At 42.0% G+C, this 10,340-nt stretch overlaps 1 protein-coding gene across 1 annotated transcript; it reads right to left on the reverse strand.

Moving 5' to 3' along the window:
• Positions 1–4,992: 4,992 nt before the first annotated feature.
• MCFD2 (multiple coagulation factor deficiency 2, ER cargo receptor complex subunit) lies at positions 4,993–9,969 on the reverse strand. The gene is made up of 3 exons (XM_060247860.1): positions 9,779–9,969; positions 7,956–8,115; positions 4,993–6,707 (listed from the first exon to the last, which is right to left on the reverse strand). The coding sequence occupies exons 1-3, from the start codon at positions 9,928–9,930 to the stop codon at positions 6,576–6,578; spliced, it is 444 nt and encodes a 147-aa protein (XP_060103843.1). The 5' UTR covers positions 9,931–9,969; the 3' UTR covers positions 4,993–6,575.
• Between the last annotated feature and the right edge of the window lie 371 nt (positions 9,970–10,340).

The following is a 10,340-nucleotide window of genomic DNA, read 5'->3' on the forward strand; positions in this document are numbered from 1 at the left end:
AGGGTATAGCCTAGAAGCACATTTTGCGAAAGACCTCAGAGCAGCTGTGAAAAATGCTGTGAATAAATGGCTGACAGACTTTTAACACCCTAAAGCACTGTGTAAATTCTAGAGACCTTATGGAATGGCCTCCCAGAAGGTCAAGAAGGCCCCCATGTATCATTCAGCTGAATGTGCAAAACAGTGAAATATTCAGGAGGGCAGATTCAGGGCAACCTATAGGCCCTGACCTGGATGGCCCAGGATAGATCAATCTTGGAAGCTAAGTATGGTTGGCCCTAGTTAGCACTTAGATGGGAGACCACCAAGGAAGTCCAAAGTCGCTTCACAGAGACAGGCAGTGGCAAACCACCTCTGATTGTCTCTTGCTTGGAAACCCTACAGGGTAGCCATAAATTGGCTGCGATTTAATGGCACTTTACATACACATTCATCTTCTGAGGCCCTACTTTGGATGTCCTCTGCATTCTTAATTAGGTGAACAGCAGCCTGAGAGTGGGCCTCTTAGTTGAGCCATCAAGAGCATGGAACTTCCTCACCAGGGATATATTTCTATGTCCTCTTCTATCATTGCCTTCTGCCATTAGGTAAATACTTTTTGTTTCATCTAGTATACTCTTAATTATCCCTCCTTTACTGCCTTATGTTTTACTGTTTTGGGTAGTCTGTTTTTCAATGTCTTTTAGTTTAATTGCTTTTATGGTGTGTTTTGTAATGCCCCCTTAGTGGCCCTGATGGGGCAGAAAGTTGGCATACAAATATTGTAAATAAATAAAGGGATTGGAATTGCAGTGTTATGGAATAGTGCTGGAGATCACTTGTACAAGGGAGAGAAATTCATAGCCTTTTGCAATACTTACATGTTTCACCTTCCTTTTACTGCATTCTCTTCCACCTTTGCTACCCACTTGCTGTACTATCATATGCTTCCTCATTGTCCAGTTCTCGAATCCTAGCCCTATTGCATTGTTAATTGGAAGCCTCTGCTTAGCCTTCAGGTAGTAGCTGGGATTACAGCTGATCTCCAGGTGACAGAGTTCAGTTCACCTGGAGAAAATGGCCCCCTTGGAAGGTGGACTCTGACAGTGTATCTCAGTGAAGTCCATCCCCTCCCAAACTAGGCTTCCCAATCCCCAGGTCCCAGCGGGGGATCCCCCGGTTTTACAGGCCCCGCCCCCACAGTCATTATGCATCTCCATGAACGATTCCCATAGGGAATGATGGGGAATTGATCCACGGGTATCGGGGGCTCTGGGGCGGCTGGTTTTTGAGGTAGAGGCACCAAATTTTCAGTATAGCATCTAGTGCCTCTCCCCAAAATACCTCCCAAGTTTCAAAAGGATTGGACCAGGGGGTCCAATTCTATGAGCCCCAAAAGAAGGTGCCCCTAGCCTTCATTATTTTCTATGGAAGGAAGGCATTTTAAAAGGCGCACTTTCCCTTTAAATGTGATGGCCAGAACTCCCTTGGAGTTCAATTATGCTTGTCACATCCTTGTTCTTGGCTCCACCCCCAATGTCTCCTGGCTCCACCCCCCAAAATCCCCAGATATTTCTGGAATTGGACTTGGCAACCCTATCCCAAACCCTGCCCTCCTCAAGCACCACACCTAAAATCTCCAAGTATTTCCCAACCCAGAGTTGGCAACCCTGTGTCTCTGGTCCATTTTGTACTTTGCAATCTGCCCTGAGACGGAGCAAGAAACGCAGGCTATAAATGAAGTAAAGAAAGAAATCCATAGGTACATACACAAAATATGGAGAAATTTTTGTTGCTTTCTCATTCTGACTTGAATGGTTTCCAGGAAAAGAGACTTCATTCATTATTTTGCAAAATATGAGAACTTGGAAACCTCATAAATAGCACCCCATTGCAGATAATTGGGCAGGAGGGTGTGTCTGGAAACTTGGGCAAGGTGTTCAAAAGATTCAGGGGGGAAATGAAGTCACCTCATGCTTATTTGTTTAAAATATCTTTTGCTTGTCATAACTCAAATGCCTTGGACCAAGGACAAAACGTTGGGCTTACTCTATTAGTCTTGGCAGGGATAGGTGATTGTAAAGAGTTTTGGCCTGTTCAGTGACAGAATTATGAAGTCAATGAAAGAGGAGTGTGTGCTATGCGATGATTCCTATGTGGCGTTACATGCCCCTTCCTAGCCTGCGTATGTTTTCCTCATACCAGGAAGACTGAAATGAACACTTAGAGAAAGATAATCTTGCCTTGTTGTAATTCTACCAAATGACATTTAGTGGGAAGGAAAAAGCTGATTGACTTGAGTCAATAGTCAAGCCTACACTGAGGGAGTGCATGTGATCTATGTGCCATCTAGTGGCTAAAGAATGTAATGCTTCTAGGTTTTTTTAATTTGTGCAATACCTTTTACCAGGACCAACCAAATTGGCTCATAACATGTGAGTTTTTAATGTGCATTCTTACCCATCCTGCAACATAGATAGCAGACATCTACCTACACCTTGTAGTGCAAATAGGGCAGCTATCACATATTTTTTCTAAAACTTTGCATGCCGATGTGCTTCCTCATCCATTGACTGCAAAAAGAGACATCCAGAAAAAGAATCTGTGAACAGAGAGTGCACATATATTCCCCTTGTCAGATTGGTATGCAGGTACCTGTGCATGATTAACACAGCCCTGCTTTTATAGCCCATGATAATCATTCAGTGCCCTTTGTTGGGAATGCATAGGATTAGTTTTCAGCCTCCTCCAACTACCATATTGCAACACCAGAGGAGGTGCAGAAAGGTGCAGATAACATTGTGTCAGCGGCAACAGCATTCCCCACCCCTGCACATGCTCCTGCAGTATTGTTTCAACCCAAACAGGGAGGCACTGTGACTCAAAGGTATTACAAACAGAAGGGCTGGAAAGCAAATGAAACCTCTGTCTCTCCTGGATATCTGCTGTCTATCCAAACAGACAATTCTGGGTCAGATGAAACAATAGTCTGATTAACTCAAAGCAGGCCTGTAGGCTTGTTGCCTGGCTTTCTCCATCTCTAGCCTTTAAACAATAGAAACAGACCAGAAACAAGTCCAGCATGCCTTCCATTTCCAAAGCAAAGCCTTCACCTCTCCCCGCCCCTTTTTGTACCAACTATCGCTACTACCAGGGCTTTTTTTTGTCAAAAAAGCCCATCAGGAACTCATTTGCATATTAGATCACATCCTCTGACATCACCATTGTTTCACACAGGGCTTTTTTGTAGAAAAAGCCCAGCAGGAACTCATTTGCATATTAGGCCACACCCCTGATGCCAAACCAACCAGAACTGTGTTTCTGTTGTGTTTCTGCTAAAAAAAAAAAGCCCTAGCTACCGCCAAGCTATTCCTTTCCCTCATTTCCCTCCATGCACAACACTTGCTTTTTCTGACTAAAAAACTGGCATGAAGCAGGTGGGGTAAATGAATGCCTATTAATGGTAGGGAGCAAAAAAGTTTGGATTGAGTTCTGGGAGAAAATAAATCCATTCCATTCCTTTGGAATAAAATGACTAAGATGTAGAATTTCTAGATGAAGTTTTCCTTTGTGTTCATCTGAGAAACAGTTTGGGACTCAGTTAAAGGTAGTTGTAACAGACAAAATTACTAGCTCCAGAACCCTTTCTTCCTGTGTTGATTTCTAGGTTATGTAGATATTTATTTAAAACACATATTAGCTGCCCTCCTCCCTTGCAGAACTCAAGGCAGCTTACAATATAATGATTACTAAAAATGCATTAAAACAATATAATTAACTTTATAATATAAAAACAATTAAAAGGTGGTAATTTAGATTTTAAAACCCCAGTTAGAGCCAATACATTAAAACAAAAGCAGTCAAATCCAATCCTAATCAGGGCTTTTTTTGAGCAGGAACACATGGGAACGGAGTTCCGGCTGGCTTGGTGTCAGGGGGTGTGGCCTAATGTGCAAATGAGTTCCTGATGGCCTCTTTCTACATAAAAAGCCGTGTGAAACAATGGTGATGTCAGGGGGTGTGGCCTAATATGCAGATAAGTTCCTGCTGGGCTTTTCCTACAAAAAAAAGTCCTGGTCCTAATTAAAACTGTTTTTAATTGCCCCTAGAAAATCAACAATGAAGGGGTCAGGCACTCCTCCCTGGGGAGGTTGTTCAATAATTGTGGGGGTGCCACTTTAAATGTGTCCACCAGAAAAGCTTATTTGATTGGGGGAGGGCAGTCAGGAGAGCCTCTCCCTGCAATCTTACTTCCCAGGCAGGAACATATGAGAGATGATTGTCTTTCAAATACCAGGTCATAACCATGTAGGGCTCTAAAGGGCAAAAACAACAACCTGAATTGGGCTCAGGAGCAGATCCAGAGCTAGTGTAATTGCTGTAGTTTTGGGGTCATATAGTCCCTCTTGCATCCTTCCTCATCAAGGGAACAAAAAAAAACCCTAAACACTTTCTAATTATGCCCATGTGTACTGGAGGGCAACTGACTCACTCATTTTGGACCAATTGTCTTTTGGCAAAGGGAAGGAGGGAGGGATGGGTTAGTTTAAGTTCACTGAGGAAGAAGCCCTCTGTGAACCAAGTAAAAGCACTGATACCTTGCATAATAAAATATTATACAGTGGTTAGAAATGAGATTTACTTTAGTGCTTCATTGCTTTCTGTGCTGCAGTGTATCTCTATTAAGAATCCATTAGCACCTTCTGTGGGGCTATTAACACCCAGTCACTAATTTCTTTTTCTTCTTGGCTTGAAGAGCAATGTTTTAGAATTCTGCAAATGCCCTAGGAGCTTCACCCAGTGTGCACTTTGTATATGTGACCTTCCCTGTGAAGCTCTAATGGGGGTTGAGAAGCTGCTGGAAAGCTGACTGCCCCACTCAGGTTACTGAAGACTGGGTCCAAGCTGAGGCTGAGCATGGTTCACAGCAGTCAGTGACTAAATGAACACAATGGTCTTGTGCATATGTGCAATCTCAATGTTTCCTCAGTTTGAAGAAGAAAGTCGCAGCACTTTTGAATTTTATTGCTTTTATATTTAGCATAAACCATTATACAAATGTGTCTAATAAGTCAGATGTTACAAGAACATAGTACAAGTAGCTTTTGTTACACAATTAACAAAAGGAAACAATTTTTGTTACAAATGCACTTTATATAAGAATATTTTTATACAGAAAATAGGTCTTTATACAATCTACAGAGAGCAGTTTGGTTTTTGTCTCTTTCTGAACATTCTAGATTAAAGCATAATGCTTTTCTGATCCATTTTATACAGTAGGTCAAACATCAAGATAGCATCATCTCTCTTTAGAACCATACAGGGCTGCTGAATAGACACGGAACCCAAAGTGGCAGAGAGCTCCACGATCACTTTAATTAAGCAGACCATTCAAGTATTTAAAGACTCTCTTTCAAAGAGTTAGCTGTGAAAATACTTTGTATTTTTTCCTGTAAAACTAACACCATGAATTCACGTCAAGGTACATTGGTGAGAACCTTAACAAGGCAGCGTTTTGCTGTGACTGTAACAATCAACTGACTTAACACAGGAACAGTTCTTGGTAGTGGACTACACCAAACAGAAGTATTTAACCTACGCTTTCTGAAAACATGAACCCCCAAACAAAATACTGGATTAATGGCATAGAAGATGTAAAAGGTATACTAATTTTTTAAAGTAATCAGAGGATTGGAGACAGGGGAACACACAGTAAAGGGCAACACCTGAATGGCAGGTGCATGGCTACACTGCAACCCTTCACTTAATGATACTTAGGATCTAGCAGAAGAGTTAAGAGAAGGTGGCCAAACTTGCTTGACTCTCCTGATACTTGGAGAGGAGTTTTGGAATCAACAGCAGGGTGCCAAGGGAAGCAAGAGAAAAGATCCACGTTGTCAACTCCTCAATGGGCTCAAATGGGGGATCCGACCTACAGAGCACTTTTTAAACATTCACGTCCATTTTAAGGGAAGAGGTTAAGCATGTGCTTAATCTCTCCAGTGAAAGGCATGGGCTTTGTAAAGGATTAAAATTTTCCTGGGTTGTGGCCACATTCCTTTTTTTTTTTTTTTGCAGATTTAATCTGGAAGTCATAAGAAACATGAACACTGAATTAGACTGTGAATTGAAACTTAGTTTGAAGTTTCAGACTTCAGCACTCAAACTAGTTTCGATGAGACAGAAAAAGAAACCCAAGTTCTTGATCAGAGCACTGCAGTCACTTGTTTTGAAGGACTCACACTGAAGAATGTTTCAGAAGTAGTGACTGCATGGCTGTGAGCTTTTCCAATGCTCCTTTGAAAAGTATTCTGGAGATAAGAAGTTTCCAGACCATAGTCTCTGTAACTAAGCCTTTAAGCCAATGCTGCCAAATGATTAGCTAACTTGGACAGTGTATTTTATTGCTCAACAGTGTTAAGTTATCAAATGGCTCCCAGCACAGGTTTCTCTCCCAAACATATAAAAAATAAAGAAATAGTTGACACATTTCCCTACCATTCATTTTGCAGCCTGAACAGTAGAACATATGACAGAGAGGCAGTCAAAAAAATCACATTTTACTGGGTCACACAAACAAGAATGATTTTTTGTTTTTATTCCAGTGACTTTGCAAATTCGGCATAGTCGATGTAGCCATCATTATTTTTATCATCATCTCGCAAGACGTCATCAATTAAGCCAATGAGATCCTCTTCTTTCATGGTCTGGGCATGTTCACTACCATCCTGCAAGAAAAACAAAGAAGAAAAGGTCTTGGCAAAAAAGGTGATGTGGATGCACTGAAATCAGAAGTGGCCTGGCCCTTCAATACCCTAACCCCCTGGGAGTTGTTTTGGGACTAGACCAGCTCTGCAGCTAGAAAGCCAGTAATGACAGGTGGAAAGAGTTCAGTGGGATAGAGTGGGCCTTGACCCATAAGCTGTGATACACTCAACAGTTCCTTCCCTCCAAGCAGAGGGAATTGTGTTGTTATCTCCCCCCTTCTTTGGCCTGGACTCTTCAAAGTTCCTTAGCAGAGTTCTGTAATCTTACAGAAAATTAAGAAGTTCAGCCTAGGATTGGATAAAAGTAGGAAAAGAAAAGAGGCAGCTTGAATCTACCAGAGTGTTTCCATGGACAGAAGGATTTCTGCCTATGGCATGCCACTTTCACACCCCACACCCTAGGGATGGATACCCCCCCCACACACACATTTCAGAGACCATTTTGGGCTATGGCAGCATGTGAGAAGGTAGTAGAAACTTTCTGTCACTGGAAACACTGGTGGATGTACCTCTTCTTTCCCCCCTAATGCAGCTGATACAGTGTGGAGTTTCCTATTGCTATGGAAAGTATAGAACGAGTGGCCGAGCTGTGGCTTGGGAGCCACATGTAGCTCTTTCACACATATTGTGTGGCTCTCGAAGCCCCCATCACCCTGCCAGCCAGCTTGGAGAAGACATTTCTCTCTTTAAATCACTTCTCTAAGCCAAGCCAGCTGGTGGCTAGGAGAATGTATTTAAAGTTAAATTGCTTTGTTTCCACCTCTCCCTCCTCCATCTATTTTCCTTCCTTCCTTCCTCCCTTCCTCAAACGTCTGACACTCATGTCTTGCAGCTCTCAAACATCTGATGCTTATTCTATATGGCTCTTATGTTAAGCAAGTTTGGCCACCCCGGTATAGAAGGTGGAGTTAACTCCGCCCCTCAACTCCAGTTAAAATTGGGACTCCAGCTGCTTTTTAAGTTTAAAATATATTGAAAAATTCAATAATAGATCTTCCACCTCAGAAGTCATTCAGCCCTAGGATGGAATCTTTCCAAGAACCAATTCCAAAATGAGAGCTCAAGTGAGATAGCACTTTAAAAAAAATAAAAAAAATAAAAAAAATGTTACATAGCTAACACACCACACAAAATAGGTTATCAATTTTAACATCATTCTTGGCTGTTGCCAATGACCATTTAGATTCCCAGTTAAATGGTGGTCCTCACCTCTTTATGTACATGTGATATGGCTGTAACAAGTTCTAACCCATCAAGCAAATTGTTGCCGTCATAGTCGTGCATTTTGAAGTAATGAAGCTGCAATTCTTGTGGTGACATCTCAGATTCTGGTTTATCAATTACACCATCTAAATCTTCCAGGATGTGGCTGAGAAATAACACAGTAACTGTCACATCTGTTGACATCTGATCTGTTCTTGCTGATGCCCGAATAACTGTTTTGCTGGACTGCATTAGGTTCATCTAGCCCAGCTTTCTGCCACCTGCCAGATGGTTTTCAGATGCTCATGAACAAGATAAGGAAGCAACAGCCATCCCATCTGCGCACCCCCCCCCCCCCCCCTGGCATTTGGTACCCAGAGAAATACTACCATTAAACATCCTGGGTAACAGTCACTAAAACTCCAAAAATATGAATTAATCAAATACTTTTAAAAAGTCAGTAAAGTAAGTTGCTGTCATCACATTTTGTATTATTAAAGTTTCCTATGTTAAATCATGCATTTTAAGAGCTTCCCTTTTCCTATGCAGAACAAGAAATTTCACTTGATGTTCCTGTGTGAGAAATAGTTCCCCAGTGTACATGGTTCATAATTGCTTATATTTCTATCATGTCTTGCCTTGTTTGCCCTTTATCTATGTTTAAACATTCTTGAGCTAGATGATTCCCTTATTCACACTTCCTATGATGGCAGAAGGAAACTACAACAGTATGTAAAGCACACTTTAAAATATACATAAGGAGCTAGAGAATCCATCAATCTTGGTACCCAGCTCTGCAAAAACACCCTACAGACTATAATTTGCAGAAAGTCTCAGAACAACCAGCAAATTCCACAGAACAATCAGCACAGTCAACAACCATCTTCCTTATCTTCAAACCCCTTCCAACCCTCCCAGCAATTAAGACAGAACAATGGTCACATTCAACAGCCAGTTTCCTTATCACTATCCTTCCAGGAAGCCCCACCAAACAATGGGCACATCCACAAACCAATTGCCCTTTCATCACACCCCCTCCAGCCTAGAAATAGCAGCTCTCCAGAGCAGCCCTGGCCCCACTCAATGCACAGCAGCCAAGAAGGTCTGAGCGCCTGCTCCGGCTGCAACGCCACTGAGGATGTTCTCCGCAGCTGAGAACGAAATGTCTGGAAGGAAAACTTTCTCCAGTAGAACACGGCACTTGATCCCAAAAGACTCTACAAACCCTAATGATGTTACCAGCCGTGAAAACCTGAAATCTTTGATAGCTAGAGAACTATAGCAAATCTGCGCTTGCTTACTGCAGATTGTCAATAACTTGCATGCCACGTTGTGAAGACTGACATCGATATATTGTTCTTACTAATCAACATCCCTTATTGGGAAGTTATCCATCCGCAACTTGGGAGCAATTAGGTTTGAGGGTTTTTTGACTTGGGGGGACATTTCTATCATCACATTTTCAAACTTTTCTCTGCCTTCTCAAGTGCTAAAACCTCTCCTCGATACAAAGTTGTAACTCCTAAGATGGCAATATGGCCCCTGTGACTCAGTGGCAGAGCATCTGCTTTACATGTAGAAGGCCCAAGGTATAACCCCCAGCATCTCCAGGTAGAGGATCTGGGGCAACAAACATTGTGAAAGATCCTCTTCTACTTAAAACCCCTAAAGAGCCACTTCCAGACAGCCTAGAGGAAATGCTGAGCTAGAAGGACCAAGGATTTTAGGTAAAAGGCAGCTCCAGCACCACAGAACTCAATGTCATGTAGGAAACGTTAACTGAAGGTCAGGCTCAGTGTTTACTCCATGTACATATACAGAATACTTACTCCTTATCTTGTACCATGTTCCTATCAAGGCGCCCAGTTCGCTGATGATTCCCATCTGTGTGTTCTTCTGCTGCAGAAGAGATGAAGGAAGCCAGTACCAGGCAGCAGAGAAAATATATCCTGCAAGATTGTGGTTCTAGCTTAATATTCATGTTCCTAATGAAGGGGGGGGGGAGAGGGGAGAAACCACACACACTTTATATAAAAAGAATTATGCAGCAAATACCATGTGAAACTAAACATGTCCCAGACACCATTTTAAAGTGGACCAAGTAATGTTTGTTTATTTAGAAAAAAATAATATGCTGCCTCTTCCAAGAGCTAATAGTAGCTGCTCACACAGTAAAACTGCTATAAAATCTTATTATTATGGACTAAAAGCAAGCCAGGGCATAAAAAGAGGCAACCACCACAGCATACAGCAGGTTAGCATGATATTCATAAGGTAGTCTTCCTACTAGAAATGGAACATAAATACAATGTTTTGTCCTGTCACAAACTCCATTGCTTTCCCAACACTAAAGGGATACTCTGTCTAGTCCTGCACCATATTTTTGGCCTC

Source organism: Heteronotia binoei, chromosome 1 (genome assembly GCF_032191835.1).
Source record: "Heteronotia binoei isolate CCM8104 ecotype False Entrance Well chromosome 1, APGP_CSIRO_Hbin_v1, whole genome shotgun sequence".
NCBI classification, from domain to species: Eukaryota; Metazoa; Chordata; class Lepidosauria; order Squamata; family Gekkonidae; genus Heteronotia; species Heteronotia binoei.